The sequence below is a fragment of the Trachurus japonicus genome, chromosome 9 (genome assembly GCF_045865225.1).
Source record: "Trachurus japonicus isolate A0001 chromosome 9, Traja_1.0".
Classification (NCBI taxonomy): domain Eukaryota; kingdom Metazoa; phylum Chordata; class Actinopteri; order Carangiformes; family Carangidae; genus Trachurus; species Trachurus japonicus.
In genome coordinates this window covers 31128183-31147090 of record NC_140915.1, presented here as the reverse complement: position 1 = coordinate 31147090, position 18908 = coordinate 31128183, and the positions used below count along the sequence as shown (strand labels likewise).

Here is an 18908-nt window from a genome sequence, read left to right as displayed (position 1 = left end):
TAGGTAAACTGGTGGGTAAGTGAATTTTACCCAGTCACGTGGGAGGTTTTGTGAATATCAGCACTTTACTACATAAAGAAAAAGGGATGGATGAGGTGAGCGGTGTGAAATGGCTCTAAGGATTTTACAGAAGAAATTGGGGCGTGAGCGGGGGAGTGACATTCTTCATTTGAATGCAAAGGCAGATAGTGCAAAAATAAAAAATAAAATAAAAATCAACAATCACTTTGCGTGGCTAAGGGCACCTGACAAACCACTTCCATCGGTCTGTATGACCCCCGACATGCATTGTTGTTCTCAAAACTAGTTTTGGTGAGGCCGCTGGTGTGTGTGCATGTGTGTATCTCTAATGCGGTTGCATAATGAGTCTAGAGGCAAATCATTCCTAAAACAGAAATTTTGCATAATCCTCAACTGACATAATCAAACCTACTGTTCCGTCAGTAGCGTATGTTTCATGAGATGACACTGGCAGTAGAAGTTTGCAGTGATTACCAGACAGTGGATCATCAAACACTGCTTTGATTGTTTGACACCCATCTGTCCCCTTGTGGATTAAAGTGCCATCATCTCTTACTGCATACTGCACACACATACACACACATCAAAACCTCTGTGTGGTGACATCTTTTAAAGCATGCTATGACTTGCTGGAGCATGCTTAAAATAGCATAGAGGGGAGTGGGAAAAGACTGACACAGGCTAAAGAAAACATACTTTTGGGGGGGTTGGGTGCATCACAATCCCAAAATCCTGCACCACTTCTGTCCTCCGCTCTCCCATCCTTTTATCTTAGTGTACCATCATATCGCTCCCCAAATTCAGCCGCATGTCTGCCCGTAGGCTATACCCGACTCTCCCCTGGCGCTGTGCCTCCCTCCCCCTCCATTCCTCCTCCCTTCGCTGCATCTTCATGTCCCATTCTGCTCCTGCAGGCTTCTTGTAGCCTCCCCCACTGGTAGCCCGTGAAGGTGGGGCTGATGGGGAAATATTTCAAAATGGAGCATCTGCGGATGAAGTCCATTCCAAACGGCAGGTCGTAAGATCTCATCCCTTCGAGTTCTGCTGTGCTGAGACCAGAGCCACGTTTCAGCTTCTTGATACCTCGTTCTTCTGGGGAACCTGACGAGAACACAGGAAGAGAGATGGAGAAATGAACAGACCAGACCAGACCATGGAGCACGACATGAAGCCAGACATTCCTTTCCCCACCGCAGCATCCAGCTCTCCCAGAGGGGAACTCAAATGATATAATCACAAGTGTACTGGAATCAGCATGACGCGGCCGTGACAGTCATTTCCTTAAGATGTTCTACATAACCATCATTATACTGTATATCATTCAGCAATAACCTTTACGTTGACAGTTATTAATTTACCATCATTAGTTATGAAAAGCAGTAGATGTAACACCTTACCAGGAATTGTATTGTCCAGGATGAAGGCAACGGAGCCTCCAACAAACATGGCAGTGGTGAGGAGCACATTGAGCACTTGGTCAACCTCAACTATGCCTGAGAAAGATAAAGAGGCGGGAACTTAGTTGGGTTGTTTTTCATTTCCATCCTAATACAAACAACATATTTTCATAATATACTGACATTGTGCTTAACCCTATTCCCTGTTTGTACAGTATGTTCAATAAATTAGTTTCTCTCAGACAAAAACCTGTCTGAGAGAAATAACTAAGAAAAAACTTCAGGTCACCCTCCCATGCCACTTGAGTGGGGATATACAACTTATAACAATCAGATGACAGAAATTTGTAAATACAGGAGACAGAACGTCTCGATCGAGTAGCTCTCGCGAAAACGTCATCCTGTTCTTGGCAAGAGGCAGGCTCTGTCCCCTCAATGTGCTTTTTTTTTCAAAATAGAAGATAACTGAGCATATGTCAAAAAGAACGTATCTGATAGGACAAATCTTTCCTTCATCAATTCATAAGGTATAATCTTACCGTCATAAATCTGACCAATTGTATAAATGCCACTTGTCATCAATTGTTTACTACTGAGCGTGCCTCTTCCAGACATAAGAGCAGGATTATTCCAAATAGGACACGAGGGGAAACATAGTCCATTATTAATATTAAACCTTTTGTGTAAAATTCTAACAATGGAGCATGAGAAATTGATAATACAATTATCCAAAGCAATAGGAGGTTTGGGGTGGTACCATAAGGAAGCTAAGGATCTATCTTTATATTGAGCTATTAAAGATTCCTCGAGCTGTTCCCAGCTGCCTGCCTGATAAAGATCCTTATATGCCCATGAAAGTGGATACCTTGCATTAAATGAGATATAGTAATTAAATAAATCTGGAACACCTAGTCCACCTTTAGATCTGGGGATGCATAGCTTTTGATATGAGATTCTGGGTTTATTGTCACACCATAAAAACTTAATGAAAAGGTGACGTATTTCTTTAAACCAAGAATCAGGGAATTTAAGAGGGATATAAGAGATTATATATGTAAGTCTAGGCAAAACATTCATTTTCAAAAGTTCAGCCCTGCCCCATAAAGAAAGTGGTAAGCTGGACCATCTCTCAAGGTCATCTTTTACTGTACGCAGGACAGATGGGCCATTCAAACTAAATATCTCTGTAACTGGGGCTTTGATAGTAATTCCTAAATATTTCATTCCTTTTAACTGCCACAAAAACGGTACATCCCCAAGATCAGACTTGAATGTGTTAGAATTAAGAGGTATCACCTCACTTTTTTTCCAAGTTATTTTGTACCCTGAAAAACCACCAAAAGTATTAACCAAGTTTAAAACAGCAGGTAAGGAAGACCTTGGTCTGCACAATGTCAGTAAAATATCATCAGCGTACAAGCCCAGTTTATAATCATAATCAAATAAATTAACACCATGTATGTCTGAACAAGCGCGAATTGCACAGGCCAGGGGTTCCAGGGAAATGACAAAAAGAAGAGGGCTGACCGGACATCCCTGCTTCACTCCACGTTGCAGGGGGAAAAAAATCAGAAATAAGGCCATTAATTTTGACAGCTGAGATTGGATTACAATAAAGGGCCTTAACCCAACTGATAAACCTCGGACCAAAACCAAACTTTTCAAAAGAATAAAAAAGGTAAGGCCATTCAATTCTGTCAAAGGCCTTCTCTGCATCAAGTGATGCAGCTATTGCAGGCTCATTAAGAGAATCAGCGCCCAGCAAAATATGAAAAAGCCTGCGCATATTGTTAGCAGCTAGGCGGCCCGGAATAAAACCAGCTTGGTCTACATGTATTATAGAAGGGACTACACCTTCTAAACGAAGGGCAAGTGTCTTTGCCAATATCTTGTAGTCACTATTAAGAAGACTTAATGGCCTATAATTTCCTGCTAAAGTGGGGTCTTTTCCAGCTTCAGGCAATAGGGATATGACAGCTTTACACATGGAGGGAGGCATGGTCTCACGTTCAATGATTTCTTCATAAAGTAAAAGTAATATGGGGGACAACTGATTTTTGAAACATTTATAAAATTCTGCACCAAAACCATCCTCCCCTGGAGATTTCCCACAAGCCATCTTCCCAATCCCAAATTATCTCTGTCAATTGCACAGTGGTCCTTTATTTGGAATTCCAGCATACATTTGTCTAAATGTGTAAGATACAAGATGATTCAGTATAAAATCTTATGCAGAGCCTATATGACTCCTGTCAGACTAGCAAAGATGTCGGAAAATGTTAATGATTTGTGCTGGCATAATTGTGGCCTTCGTGGCTCATTATTACATCTCTTATGGGAATGTCCAGCGGTCCAAACCCTATGGTCGGAGATGTATGCAATTATGACAGAGATCCTTGATGTCACCTTCACCCTGTCTCCCATGGTATGCATTTTGGGCTGTAAGCCTGACAATATAACCTGCCCCATTATCAATCGTCTATGGGCGCTGGGCTGCCTCACAGTCAAAAGGTTGATCCTTTGTAGTTGGGCGGCTGTGGCTCAGGAGGTAGAGCGGGTTGTCCACTAACCGGAAGGTCGGTGGTTCGATTCCAGGCTCCTCCTGGCAACATGTCGAAGTGTCCTTGGGCAAGACACTGAACCCACACTTGCCCCCCGATGTGTCCATTGGGTGTACAAATGTGTGTGAATGGTTAGATTTCTGCGCTGCCAAGCGCTGTGTGAATGTGTGTGAAAGGGTGAATGTGACCAACAGTGTAAAGTGCTTTGAGTGGTCCAAGAGACTAGAAAAGCACTATATAAGTGCAAGTCCATTTACCATTTACCATTTTAATTGGAAGGAGCGAAAGCCGGCCTGCTTTGCTAAGGAAGTATGGCTGGAGGAATACTTAGATCTCCTCAACATGGAAAGAGCAGCCGGTTTCCTGAAAGATTTTGATAGGGGTATTAGGAGATATTTGAATTAGATTTGGTCCTTCCAGTATCGTATTTTCGTTGAGTTTTTGTGTTTCCCCGGACATTGTTTTGGAGTATCATGTACCCCCCCCCCCATTTTATTTTGTGTGTGATTTTGTCCTGTCTATGTACCTGGCGTGTGTTTGGTTTATGTTCTGTCTTGTCTCTATAAACTGGATAAATTTTGAATAAAAAAAAAAAAAAAAGAAAAAACTTCAGCCTACATTTTTCTGACTGACACAATTTTCACAGCTTGGAAAGAATTGCAGCTCAAAGCTGGAGAGTGCTAGATGACTGAAGTGTCACAGGAAAACACTTTGTTTTCATAGAACCAAACAAAGATCAATGTGAATACTGTCAGAGGAGCTGCAGAGCTTCCAGAGGAGGCCCAGAGATATTTCCAGCACATGTACTTTATATGCATGTGTGCACAGCCAACATGTAAAAAACAAAAATGGCACATTTGATCAGGAACAGCAGCCTTATGCACTGACTTACTGTATATGTTTTGCTGTTGATAAACACAGTGATAGAAATAAAGAACCAAGGTTTACCAGGATTAATTCTGATTCACATGCACAAACAAGTTCTTAGCAACTCAGCGTTGCTCCAACTCATAATCTATTTGTGTCACATCTGTTTATTGCTCAAGTAGTTCACTGGTATGTTCAAAAAGATATCTTTCCTTTCATCCTGACTGAGGTCATGTGTCACACTGACATCAGTTCTGATTTGTGTGGCTCACCTGTCACCAGTGGGTTCTTCTTCAGGTAGCTGGGCAGCATCAGGCCGAAGAAGATGGAGAACCCGAGGACAAACAGGTTCCTGGAGGAGTTGAGGTCGACAAACTGCAGGTTGGACAGTCCCACCGCCGTGATCATACCGAACAGGGTGCAGAACAGAGCTCCCAGGACGGGGTCGGGCAGGGAGGCAAACAGGGCGCTGAATTTACCCACCAGGCCCAGCAGCAGCATCATGGCGGCTCCGTACTGAATCACACGTCTGCTTCCCACCTGCAGGAGGGGAAGGCGTCAGTAAGGCTGTCTTTACACTACAGACGTATTGGCAGATATCTGATTTGTATCTGATTTATTTCCACAAATGACAGGGGCCTAAATCCGATCTGACAATATCCGATTACATGCATTTTTATTTTTTTCCCCCGTTTACATGTTCATGTTACAGATGAACCTTGAACCTTGTGGTGTAAACAGACGGATCGGATCTTTCCTGGCAATGCGAGTCGACTCATAGGTCATCAACAATAATATTAAAGCAGAAGTAAGTGATATATTTGTGTTAATATAAGTCTTAAATAGTTATATCTTCCGACAGCAATCACTTACATAGAGTGTTTGGACCGAAACACGGGTCTGTCAGTCCTTCTGCTCTGCTCTGAGCCGAGGAGAAAACATTTATCGTATCCTACAGTTTTTATCCAATGAGGAGAGAGAACGGCATGCAGGGCTGTGTGTGCAGCCAAGGGACGCCGTGAATGTGGTGACGTAGGGACGAGGACTGTTATGGTGCGTTCAAGGAAACTCGTAACTCGTGTTTTTCCGACCTGTGAAGTCGTACCAGTTCGATCTGGTACGAGTTCACGGGTCGGAAGTTACGAGTGGCAGTTATAGTGCACTTTCACAGGTAAAACAGGTCGGAAAAACACGAGTGGGTTGCCTGGAACGCTACAAAGTCGTAAGTTGTGACTTGAAGCTGTAATTTACGGTTTCAAAAGCCTGCCTGGAACGCAGCATTAGCCAAAACGACCGGATCGCTTACTTCTGCTTTAATTCCCGTGCCCACATGTTTTGCTGAATGGGCTGACCTGGACTACCATGGCCAGCTGTGGCCAGCTGTGGTCACTGTCACAAGAATTATTAGTGTTTCATTTTCATGGTGTCTGCGCGACTGTTGTTTTTCCTCACTAGTTCTTGTTTTCATACAACATTCATTTTCTATGCGGGTCGATACGAGGGCAAGGAGGGAGTGTGAAAGAGAGAGAGCGTGAGAGAAACACCAGATTTCACGTTTGCCACCCGGCAAAACTGAAACGAGCCGATTAGAAATCAAGAGAGGAAAAACAAACAATGTCCACATATGTGTCCAAGAGGCTTTGTCCCGTCCTCACTGTGAGTGACTGAGGATGGGATCGGAGCAAAGCAGGTAAAAATACAGATATGAGATATGGGTCACTTATAGAACATGTAAATAGACAGTCAAAAAAATCAGATATAGGCAACAAATCGGAATTGGACATCAAGGCCTGTAGTGTAAAGACAGTCTAAGAGGCTGAGTGACAGCTTAAATAAGGTGGAGCCCAGCTTACGGTACACACCACAGTGAAGTAGCGCTCCCAATTTCATTGTATTCTAATGTGCAATGACGATAAAGGCTTTCAATTCACTTTACAACTCCACCTTCATGGGGCCATCAATTTAATGACAGGCAGCAACTAACTGTCATTTTCATAAATTATTAAACTGCCCATTACTTTGTTCATAATATTCTGTAAAATGCCTACAACTATTTCACAAAGCCCATAGGATTTGTTCAAAGTGCCTATCTTGTCCAATAGCCGCTAACCAAAATTAAGTGTTTTAAGTACAACGCACATCAGCAACAGCTGGACACCAGTTCTCTACACAGCTCCTACTTTTATCCCTTTTGCCCCCTTTTCAGCTCCCGTAGCAGCTTGTTCAGCAATAGACTCCTGTTATTGGTGCTTCCTGTTGGTGCTAGAGGCACGGCAGTCCCAGTGTATGTTACACTATAAATAACTTAAAACAGTGCAAATAAGACAATTTAAAGGGACAACAAGGAGTTTGCTTTCAGTTATAAATGAGACTCATATTAATGTGGATGAATCTACATTACCCACACTTGTTAATGGGTCCATTTTCAATAAATATATCGTTTTGTCTTTGTCCTCGGAACTACGACGGTATCTGATCGTCTTCGAAACTCCAACTTTCATTCTTGATCAATGAAAACATTCTTGGCAAATGTTTTTGCTTTTGTCTAGCTTGCGCCGGTGCAATAATTTCACAGTGCGCGCGGAGGCTCATGGGAAATGTAGTGTGAAAAGCCTTCGCTTTCCAAAACTCCTTGTTGTCCCTTTAAGATGCTACCAGCAAATGTTTGGAATATCTTATTAAAATCAATAAATTATTTTGCCAATTGCTTGATCAATGGAGTGGTAAACCTTTCCTCATTGAAGAAACACTGCATTACCTTTGTGATTCCTAGGACACCTATGTTTGGACTGGAGGAGGTAGAGCCATTTCCTGTTCCAAAGAGTCCATCCAGCACACAGGAAATGCCTTCCACAAATATCCCCCTGCAGAGACAGAGGAAAAACAGACTGATTACAGTATCTGACAGACAGTTAATTGCCCGTGCTATGAGTCAAACAAATGGATTACGGGCAAGAATGAGTAAGGGTCGAATGCAGACACTATGGAGTTACCTATTGATGGCGTGGATGGGAGGTGGAGGAGCGCAAGAGAGACGAGCACAGGCGTAGTAATCTCCAATCGACTCGATGATGCTGGCCACCACAGCACTCATCATGCCGATCACTCCTGCAGCCGTTACAGTAGGAACACCCCACTGGACTGTAGAGGGAGAAGACAAACAGCTGCATTAAACTGAATATTAACTATTATATTGTCCCATTGTCAAAGGCAGGTTGGAAACACCAGATTAAATTATTCTGAATGTTTAACAACCATAATCATTCCTGTGTATATACTGTCCTGTTCATTGGTCTCTGCATGTATCATAGTTACATGACTGACATCATAGCTGTATATAGTTGTGCTTTACACATTTATATTGTATTGTTATAATAACTACACCCCCCACCCGCACCGAGTAAACAGGCAGTACACTGTTGTGAATGGGGACAATTAATCAGCGTATTTTCGCCACCTACGAGAAGTCCTGTCTGAAAGTAATACACCAGTTCAAGAGTACCATCTAAAGTAAAGATTTAAATAAAATGTTTCTCAGTGGGGAAGAGCAGAGTCCTTTCGACTGCATCTAGTGTACTTAATGGGCATTTGTAGCTCATACAACCCCACTTCAAAAAAGCTGAACTATCCCTTTAAGACATTCTAATGCCACACGGTATATTGTAAAAGCTTCACAATCAAACTAGCAAGTATGAAAGAATAATGGAAGTGATCATCATCACCTTTTCATTACTTTTGAGAATCTAATAACATATTTGATCAGATTTATGTGAACTGTGTAAATGCCTGAAAATGGATAGATTCATAAATTAAAATGTCCTGTCCTGTCTTCAACGGCTACATGTAGCTGAGTTGATGATGCTTTCTAGTACCCCCTTCATCCTCCTCCACACACTTACAGGGGTATGGGATCTTAAACCACGGTGCAGCAGCGAGGATGCCTTGACGAGCATCTGTACGGGCATAGAAACCGTACTTGTCCTTCTCTGGCGGGAAAACGTCAGTCACAGTGAAAATGAAACACAGCAGCCATGACACCAGGATGGCCATGATGATCTGAGTACGAAAGAGAAGAAAACACTCATTAAACTGTCACATTAAAGACAAGGTAAGGTAAAGACAGGTTTTACCAGTCCTTGGTTATGTATCTCAAGCTAAAAAATTACTAGTAGTACTTTTCCTAATAATTATGAACTTTTATTGCATATGACATATTCAGTTTTATTATGTCTGACCAAGGCCACAGGTGAGGAAGATTAACAGTCCCCTGGCTACAACTCTTAATTGTGTAATGCATTTTTGGAATGTATATTATTTGTATATAACATTTATCAACCACAGCTGAGGGATCCATACTGTACTGAACCATACTCCTGCTCACATTTTGCTTTTCTGGGAAATTTAAGACTTAGGAAAGGACGGCCACCATTAGATATGACTTATAAAAATGTTCTTTTAACACATTTGAACTTCCATAGAAAATAAATGAAGTTTAGTGCTGCACCAGCTTCCATGCTGGCTAAAACCAAATCACCGCCACGTTAACATTTTCATCGTTACAAGTGACCCAATAAAAAGCAATGGGAGGCCCTTAGAGGAGACGGGTATAAATCAGACTGGTAGCCAACTCTGGTGTGAATTAAAGAGTTTTTTTTTTATTATTTGATATATCCCCAGCAGAGGGCAGGAGAGACTGATTTACACCATGCACAGAGGCAAATAAGGAGAAATGTTATTTACCCCCCATGGAGGAATGAGATTAGCTCTTTTAATAACTTGAGACATTGGTGGGAACACAGTTTTTGGTGGCGGCAAAGTTGTAAAGAAACAGAGGCTAATTAATTTAAAGAGTTGAGAACAAGGAATCATGAAGTGGTGCTCGGACACAGTTTGGCAAAAAGCTGAAGAACTTACTTATATGGTTTATGCTAAATGGTAAATGTTGTATGGTAGGTGGCATGTACTCACAGGAAACATTTTGAAGACTTGAAGTCTGTAGGAAGTCCAGCCTTTCTTGGCTTTGTAGACCGGGAGAGGGAAGTGAACGTTTCTGGCATACTGAGAGAAGAGCAGCACCAAGAAGATAGTCCTGCACAGAGACAAATCATAGACCACAGTCAGAATCGTCTTTTCATTTCCTGGACCATATATTCAGCTTCTGTTTGTGTCTGACCGACCAGAGGATTCAGAGCCAATTAATCATCCTAACTGAAACAGAAAAGAGCCAATTGCTGGCAGATACTATACAGGCACACATACTCATTCTTGTACGACAAAGGAGGAGGATGTTTATTTTCACTGTAAATCACTAAAGGTGAATGAGCTCTGAGCGCCCATGCAAATATTCATCTGTACTAAAGATGATGGTACACCCAAAATAACAACAGTAGTGGAAAGATTGTCAAAGCAAAAAAAAAAGGATCAGTGTTGTGAAAAGCCTGTCATACCACTTCCGCTTGTCCAAAAACTACAGCTACTGTATATCATAATTCTTCTTCTTTTTTTTTTTTTTACTGAAAAGTGACATGGGAATAACAGAGACATGCTTTTAGATGGCTGTTGAATACGGGTTTGCACTTACAGCATAGCTATGCCCCAGTGTTTTCCTGCCCTCTCCCCTGCAGCCTGGAAACCAGACAAGCCAATGAGGGCTACAGTGGGGGTGATGGTCAGAGGTCCGATGTACTTCAGCAGGATCCCAGGCAGGCCCAGCGCTCCAATACACACCTCCACCAGGGAGGACACGATGATGGCGCCCTGGATCTGGCAGAACAAAGAATAGAGGTTGATGAAACAACCGGTACTTTCTTCAACCCCGAGAGAAAAGGTGACGTCGATTGCAGCAGATTTTCATGAACTCCTAAATCTAAGTGAATGCTTCAGGGTTTCCCACAGTATCAAGTGAAGGAGGCGCTGTGGTCTAAAGTGAAGTGATTCCTCCAACATCTATGAAACATAATCCTCCTTATTAAGCCAGGCAAAATGAGCAGTGGCAGTAAATTACACAGCAACATCCAATACTTCATGAATGAAGCGACTGTTTATTAACCCCACTCATCATGAGATGTGTTAGCACTGATCAATCACACCATGCTTTGCCATGGCCAAAGTTTGCAAACCGATTTCCTGGAGGAAGTCACGGCATAACATGTCTCGTTGCTAACGATGTGAAATTAAATTTATCAATCAAAAAATCATAAAGCAAAGGAACATTTTGCTTGCAGGAGATGTGGTTAGAGAAGCACTAGTGAGCCAGGTGTCATGTGATAGCTCTGAGTGATAATCTGTTTTTGTCCGGTCGTTATCCATCTCTCTGTTCTCCTCCGTCACCTGCACGCTCCCTGCCTGCAGCCCATAGATGTCCCATTCAACAATTTAATTCAGTCTGATTGAGTTTGGTCTCGTTTATGCATCTCACAAAAAACTATTACTCAGCTGGCTTACGCAAACAGAAAAGGTTAAAGCAAATTAAACTGCTCCTGCTGGGTAAAAACACTCCCTCCAGGCATGTCCAAACAGAAATCTCTGCTTTAAAAGAGCAAACTGTTACAAATAGCTTGAGAAAAAAAAGACATGTTACTCAACTGTAGTTCTGCAAATTTTTTGTGTAAGGGGCTGTATAAGTTTAGTTGAGTAACATCTGACACGAATGTTAATGGTTTAAACTTCTTTCATTCGTCGTTGCAAAAAGACCACCTTTCCACAAGGATGTTTCAGCAGGATCTTTGGAGACCGATATCCACCTCCCAAACCTGTGTGGTGGCAAAAATTAATTCCCTTGGTTCAATAAAGTCAAATTCAAAATCATGAGTTGCCTCACCTCTCGTATCCTGGGGTGCCAGATGTGCTCTGTGTTGAGGAGTTCTGTGCTGTTCAGTACTAGAACATCTGTGTGAGGACAAAAAGAACAATACGAGATTATCAGACAATTTCCTTGCAGGGATTTTGAGAGGGCCACAAAATGTCTTTTTTTTTCACCTCTGATTCATTCTGTTGGAAATTAAGTTTATTGTTGGAAGTAAAACAAAAAAAACAACAGAAAATTTAAAGCCCCAGTATGTAGGAATTACCCCCATCTAGCAGTGCGGTTGCATATCTGAACGCATTCTTGATGTTGCGTTCACCTGATACCGGGCAGACGTCAGACAGACAACAGACGCTGCATGTAACAGGATAAACAAGCGTCTATGTAAACAAGTGGTCCGCCAGCACGAGGCAAAACAATACAGGCGTGACAATATGTTGTCATGGTGATGTCGTATTGTTTACCTGACCCACGTTTTACCGTCTTTCTCTGGTGGAGTAAAATTACATCCGGTTGGTTTGCTGACGGCCGTCTGCCTGACTGCACCTGAATGCAACACCAGTGCCTCCGTCCTTCCTCACACTACACAGTGGTGACAGTTTTAACAGGCGCTACCTGGAAAACTTTCTCCCCGAGCCGACAGCTCCGCTGAGTTTCCGTGGTTACCTACGGTCACGCTGCCACTCAACGTAAAAAATGGCGATGCAACATGGCAGCCTCTGTTCGGTGCGCCGCCCCTTGTATATTTGTAACGACTTGTAACAACTCATTCTAAGGTACGAGAAAGCTTTCATTTGTATGTGGGTGTGATTCGACTTCAGTGAAATACGTATTTATGAAAGCAATATTTGATTTTTGCTAATAAAAAGCCAAATAAGTTACATACCGGGGCTTTAAGATCTCTAATGAATCAATACTTATTAATTTGAAATATAAATATCAACAGGCTAATCCTGTTTGTTAGTGTTTGGAGCCAGACAGCTTTTGGCATTGGGATTAAAGTAAACCAACTAACTACTGTAATTATCTGCATCATCACACCTATGAGATGAGAGTGTCTGTAGAAGAAAAAGAGAAGGTACCTGTACTATTACACTTCCATTTGTCCAGTGACAAGATGGCTCTGGCTGGTGCGAGGAAGGCGAAAGCACTGGCTTGGAACAATGGCAGCCTGAATGAGGAAAGCATTGATTAGGGATTAAACAAAAGCCTTGAATTATATCAAGTAATATGTTGTTAATTGTTAATTAATATATGTAAAACACAGTAGAGGTGGACCAACTGGTTAGCTGACATTTTATAAATTATTGTTATTGGCAGAGCTTTAGGCGCCAAAAGTGGCCCAATGGCTGCGCAACTTCCAATGGTCACGCAACTGTCATCTCCACACGCCATTGTGTACCTGGTGTAAATGAAATGTAAACAGTAAAGCCTGGAGGCTTGCTGTTATCAGACAGACATCTCAAAGTTTGACAGGTCTGAGCTTTTACCCGGCTAATGACACCAGCTGTTATGGGAACAGTCCAGCATCCGGTTGGAAAGCTGTAGCTCGTTGTTTTTAGTCAAGTATCTGAGCAGCAGTGTGTGGAAATATTTGGGGTTCTTCATTGTACATAAACAGAAGACAAATCTGTAGGGATCTGTTCCATGCTGCTCACACAGGGTGAGTGCCCAGTTAATCATGAGACCAAATATTTAAAATGGTCACTATTGTTCTGACTTACAGTGAAAATGTGTGGTTCTGCAGAAGCTTAGGATGTAACAGTGAAGGTGTCATCATCACCTAATCAATTGTCCTATTCGACATTGTGGAATTGCCAAGTCATCTTTTGTGCAGTCACAGTGACATTTGACCATAAATTCTAATCAGTTCACCCTCGAGTCTGAGTGAATGTTTGTGTCTGATGTAGTGAAATTCCTTCAAGGCCGAGATTATCACCTTCATGAAAATGTGACAGAAAAAAAAGGAAGTAGACAGGACAGTGATGCACACTGAGGCTTCAGCCAGGGCCGTGTAATGGGGTTGGTGTCAAAAAGAACAATGAGTGACTGTCTGTGTGGGTTCTGGTGTGAATGAGGCAACTTGGCTGCTGCGTCTCACAGGGAACAAGAAGGAGACACTTAGTAACTGCCACAAGATCAGATCAGGTTTATGACCCAAATAGTCACACAGAGTTCACCTCACTAAGTAATTACTCTTGTATGAAAGAAAAACACACCTCATGCCCACATGACCCGGCTGTCATTAAGGTGTCAAGATGATAGATGGGACAATATCCATGGCAACAGGTAGTTTCTCATGATGGCATTTTATTGAGAAATTATGAAATCAAAAGACACTGCATGGCTGGTTATAAAATGCACACACTGGAACATTATTATGTTTGGAAAAAATGTGAAAGGTGTTGAACTGCAGGGATGAATAAAGGAGAAATGTGTGTAAGTAGTGAAAACAAGACACGTTTCTCACCTTTATGTAATAAAAGTGAGAAACTGGAAGGAGATGATGTTTTCCTGGTGCACGGTCCGAAGCAGGGGAGGATGCTGACAAAGACCTACGTGTTTTTAACTACATGCTAATAAACACTGGTTGCCCGGAGGTGAGGCAACTGTAAAAACCACATGTGACTTACTCCTCAGCCAGACAGTCATTTACCCCATGTCTTTAGTTTCTGGAGCTGCTGATGTGCTGTCTCAGAGTGCAACATAGAGTACTTTCTATTCCAACAAAAGCAGAAGTCTCATCTGAATGTGACAACCACAGTCACATGAAGAAAACGGGGAACTCATATGTTGACTATAAATGTCATGTACTCTCCATTCCAATTCATATTAAAAACTGACTCAAGGAAATGTACCATGACAAGAAAAAGGTGCATCTGGTTGAAAGGGCAAAGACACACCTGCACCCCCACCGCAGTGACATTAAAGATGACGAGTGGAGCAAAAGGCATTTCATGTTGCTGACACTTATCGAGAGAGGAAAAAAGAAAGGGACAAAAACAAAGTTTCTGCAATGTTCAAATTAAATTGGAGATTTTTTTTTAACACAGCATAGACTGTAATTCATAACTTCTGTAACTTTTTCTGCACTCAGAGTCAGCACATCAAATATCAATAAATAAGATACTGTTGTCACACCATTTCTAATAGCTCTCAGCTGTCGTAATAATCCCTAGTGCAGTCATTAATCAGTTAACCAGACCAATGATGGGGAAAAGAGCCTCTTCGTATAGTGGGTAATATTAATAATGTTAATGTTGAATTTTTTTGTTTTAAAGTCAAAGAGGTTAATTAAGTTACTTAAGTAAAGTTAAGACTACAAAAAGACATGCAACTGTATCCCCAAAAGATCCAAAATGACAAAAGGCACTGGTTTGTCATTTAGTGTCTCTGTCTGGGCATCCTTTAGGCTGACAGACTGAATTCATTTATTTTTCAGGCAGAGGCGAGGTGCAGATATGTTGAGAAAGAGAGGGGGTGAGGAAGTAAGAAGACATGTAGAAGCAGAAGAAAAGCTGCAGTTTAGTGTACTGCTGTATGGCACTTTTTGCGTTTTGTGTTTTCTCGCTCTGTGTGTGTGTGCGTGCGTGCGTACCTGCAGCCAATTGTGGTCTGCAGCAGGGTGGTGATGCCCACACAGAAGAAGATGGTCCCTATGAGCTGGCTGGTGGCCCACTGATCGAAACCCACGCACATGGCCTCAGCAAGGAGGAATGGCACCGCAATCGTCCCACTGAAACACGTTAGGTAGTGCTGAGGAGACAAGAGGCCAGAGTTAGTTTACACTCACACTTCGTCACACAATAAAGTGCACAGAGCAAAACCCACAGCTACAACTAATTGATCAAATCCTCTGAAGACCATTTCAAACATTTGAGGGGAGGTTGGTGTTTAACGGCAGACACACATCCACACATTTCAGCAGATGAGCTGCAATGAAATTAAAAACAAATCTTCATGCATGTCTCTTATGTTAAGTTCCTTAAAATTTTACATGAACTTGACTTGAGCCCAAATTCATCCTGTGGTCAAAACATTATCAAGTCCTTGCAGCATGAAAGAAGAACTGCAAACAGGATATCAATATATCATGAAGTACAACTAACTAACACTATAAGGTATGTAGTACATGTATGTAAATGATCAACACCATTAGTTTGATAGTTAAATTACAAAAATTCTATGTAACATTATGGTTTCCCCACTTGCTGTGGAAATACAGTTATGCTTTTGACAATTTTGCATTTGAAGTTAGATACATTAAAATTTGTTGTATGAATAATTCAAATAACACAATAATCAAGTATCAAGATGAATAGCTATATTTATTTATTTTCTATTGTTGTCAGAGAAGCAGTTCACACTTCCCAGCTTCACCTGCTGGTCTGTGCTAATCTGTCCTAACAGACAGATCATTAAATTGATTGGTAATCCTGGAGTCAGACTGTTCTGAGGACAGCAGCATTAAGCCACAGTGTTCCACACCATGTGATGTATAGAGCTAAAATATTGTGTCCACATGAACACTGGTATCTTTCAAAGGCTCTTTTACATGTCACTGTATCCCTGCTGTATATTACATGTATTAGATGTATTACTATATTAAAGGACAGATATGTTAGGTACATTAGAAAATCAGACATAACCACGACACAGACAGAAGACAAACATCCCATGTCAGACAAAGGCACACACACACAATGAGATCATTAACCAACAAACCACCAATTTCTTATTTCTGTGTTTGGTGTCCAGTTTCATAATGAACACTGAGACTGAAAAGCACTGCACTATGATTAATGGCGATATATTAAAGCAGCCCCATCAGTCAAGTTAAAAAAAAAAAAAAAAAATTACCTGTAAGCCTAAGAACACACACAGGTACCAGGGTGGGGTGTCTTCGATGGTATAGATCATGTCCATCCTCCTGGCGTCCACACTGTCTGTGCTGTCCAGCGTCTCAGACATGGAGCACTACACAGGATGAATGACACGTTCATACAGTAATTCATCTTTCTTGACATGTTTTTTCTTAGTCATCTGTGCAAAGTGTACTGGGTAAAAGCATTTAAAATGGCATGGAGTTGACTCGGCACAATAACTGTCAAATGACAAAACTGAAATGCTGATCCAAGATTTCCTCGTCTGAGTGGACGGCTGAACTCTATGACTGAATACAATGCACAACAAACTGTAAGAAAGACTTCACTTTCCTCTGAAGTCATGGTGACGAGGAGAAAAGAGCACAAACACGAGGGCAGATAACAGGAAAGATGAGTCAGCACTTTTCTACACTACACTAGTGAAAATGAGTTTTGTAAATACACATATTCTCAATAATATATAACTTTGAAATGGGAAATACCAGTTTGCCTTGTATATGTTTGTCTGTTTACTTTATGGTTTGTTATTTACTTTGTGACTATATACCTGGAAAAAAAGGGGGGGGGGGATGCAAGGTACAATATTGCAAAGAAAATGAAATGACTGATTATTGTAAGGCATCAACCTTCACATACATAAAGTATAAAAAAAAGAAAAGAAAAAGAAATGGGTCAATCAGTCCATCATTTAGCTGGTAACTAAGTTGAGTAAAATATGAAGAACTTTTACTATACCAGTTTATTTTGACAGATTGGTACTGATCCTATTGTCAAGTTTAACAAAAAAATACCACCGACTTCATAACAGCCTGATGGACCAAAACAATGGCTCCTCTCTCTTCACTGCAGAACAGAGAGGTATAGAAGATCCTTTGTACCTACAGCCATCACAGAAAAATGTATTTCCCTTTAAGGATTTTAAGTCACTCTTATTCAATATCTCATTTTTAAACAAAATTACAGTTGAGCCCCTGACTGCATGAGTTTGAACTGTCAGTTAGAGTCTGAGCATGAGTGAGCTTTAGAATGCAATAAACACCGTTCATCATCATCCTGGCTCACCTTGTCTGCTCCCTGGTTGTCTTTAGTGTAGATGGCCATCAGCTCTGTGTTCTCAGTGTCCTGGTCTCCGCTGGCACCACCCACTCCATTTACCACCACCTGAAACACGCGTACACATTTGGTTTTTTAATATCGTATACACATAAAGAATTATAGGATCATCTCACAGTTGTTTTTATAGCATGCCAAGAAGACTGACCCAGACATGCAAACCTGCTGTCTTACAACCAAATATTCTGCAAAGTATGTGAGCAGGTGCGTGTTTTCCTTGTGTATGTTGTTACAGCCCTATGTGTATTAGTGTTATGCTGTGTGTGTGGTGCCTGTGTCTCTCTGTCTCCCTCTATGCAATCAGTGTGTGTGTGGAAGAGTGTGTGTGTGCAGGTTCCGGCCTTCGCTCTCTCTCCCTCCCTCATCCCCAACCAAGGCCTGATGTGTGAACTAGTGTCTTTGCAACCTTTTGTTAAACCTTGTATTAAAGTAGCCCGTAGGAATGAGAAGCCCTTTACTTTAACCCTTTTTCTCCTGTTTTGCATCTGAGTTAGGTTAGATACCTGTATTTTGGTTTTCTTTTGTTTTGAGTAGGACAGATTAGGAAGAACTGAGATTTTGTTTGTTGTTTTGGGCAGTGTTCTCATCTCTGAGCAAATAAAGGCTACTGTTTAAATTGAAAACCCTGCTCTTGGCCACTTTCCTTGGGGATGGGAGGAGCGAGGGGGCTCAGGTCATGTTGCGCATCCAGTTCCCCTAGGCTGGGACGTAACAATGTCACCAATGTATCCATGTCTTGTTGTCAGTCAAAAAAAGAGAAGATTATCGAGACAAAAACACTGTGGTAAAATGAACAGACTGAGGTTTTTTTTTTTGTATTATATCTAAAGCTAATACATTGAGTACTGGAATGTTTTGTCGTCTAAGGGACAGTATGCAAAGAGATGGACACATGCAAACATGCTCATCTGTCAACTGTCTGTCACTGTGTTGGTACGAAGTTGTTTTTTCTGCCCTTCTGAAAAATCTCAGGGAGGATGGACCTTTGAATGAACTTGTGTCTAGTTGTTTACTTGTGTAGTAAACATACTCTGCTGCTGGGCATGTGAACACGGTGCTCTCTCTGCATGTGGAGGAAGAATTTCTCAAAAACTGGAAATGAATGGCCATCACCCTGAGGTTATACAGGGAGACAAACATCTCCTCACAATGCTTCCGTGCATTGGACAGAATAACTGCAAGTGAAACTTGAGGCTAGTATTACATTTCATTCCCTTTGTGTTTGACTGAACGGCCTCAGAAAATTACACAGCAGAAG

General features: G+C 41.5%; 1 protein-coding gene across 4 annotated transcripts in view; it reads right to left on the bottom strand.

The window, feature by feature from the left end:
• Window positions 1–608: 608 nt before the first annotated feature.
• The window catches only part of slc23a2 (solute carrier family 23 member 2), a 37908-nt gene continuing 19608 nt past the window's right edge, over window positions 609–18908 (bottom strand). For all 4 annotated transcript variants that reach the window (XM_085787356.1, XM_085787359.1, XM_085787360.1 and 1 more), the window contains 13 exons: window positions 17600–17698; window positions 16512–16628; window positions 15250–15407; window positions 12734–12822; window positions 11667–11734; window positions 10428–10609; window positions 9815–9935; window positions 8746–8902; window positions 7840–7987; window positions 7605–7710; window positions 5119–5386; window positions 1419–1514; window positions 609–1122 (listed from right to left, as the gene is read on the bottom strand). In XM_085787356.1, coding sequence (XP_085643482.1) covers window positions 845–1122; window positions 1419–1514; window positions 5119–5386; window positions 7605–7710; window positions 7840–7987; window positions 8746–8902; window positions 9815–9935; window positions 10428–10609; window positions 11667–11734; window positions 12734–12822; window positions 15250–15407; window positions 16512–16628; window positions 17600–17698 — 1887 coding nt within the window. In that variant the 3' untranslated portion in view covers window positions 609–844. The remainder of the gene's footprint in view (window positions 1123–1418; window positions 1515–5118; window positions 5387–7604; window positions 7711–7839; window positions 7988–8745; window positions 8903–9814; window positions 9936–10427; window positions 10610–11666; window positions 11735–12733; window positions 12823–15249; window positions 15408–16511; window positions 16629–17599; window positions 17699–18908) is intronic.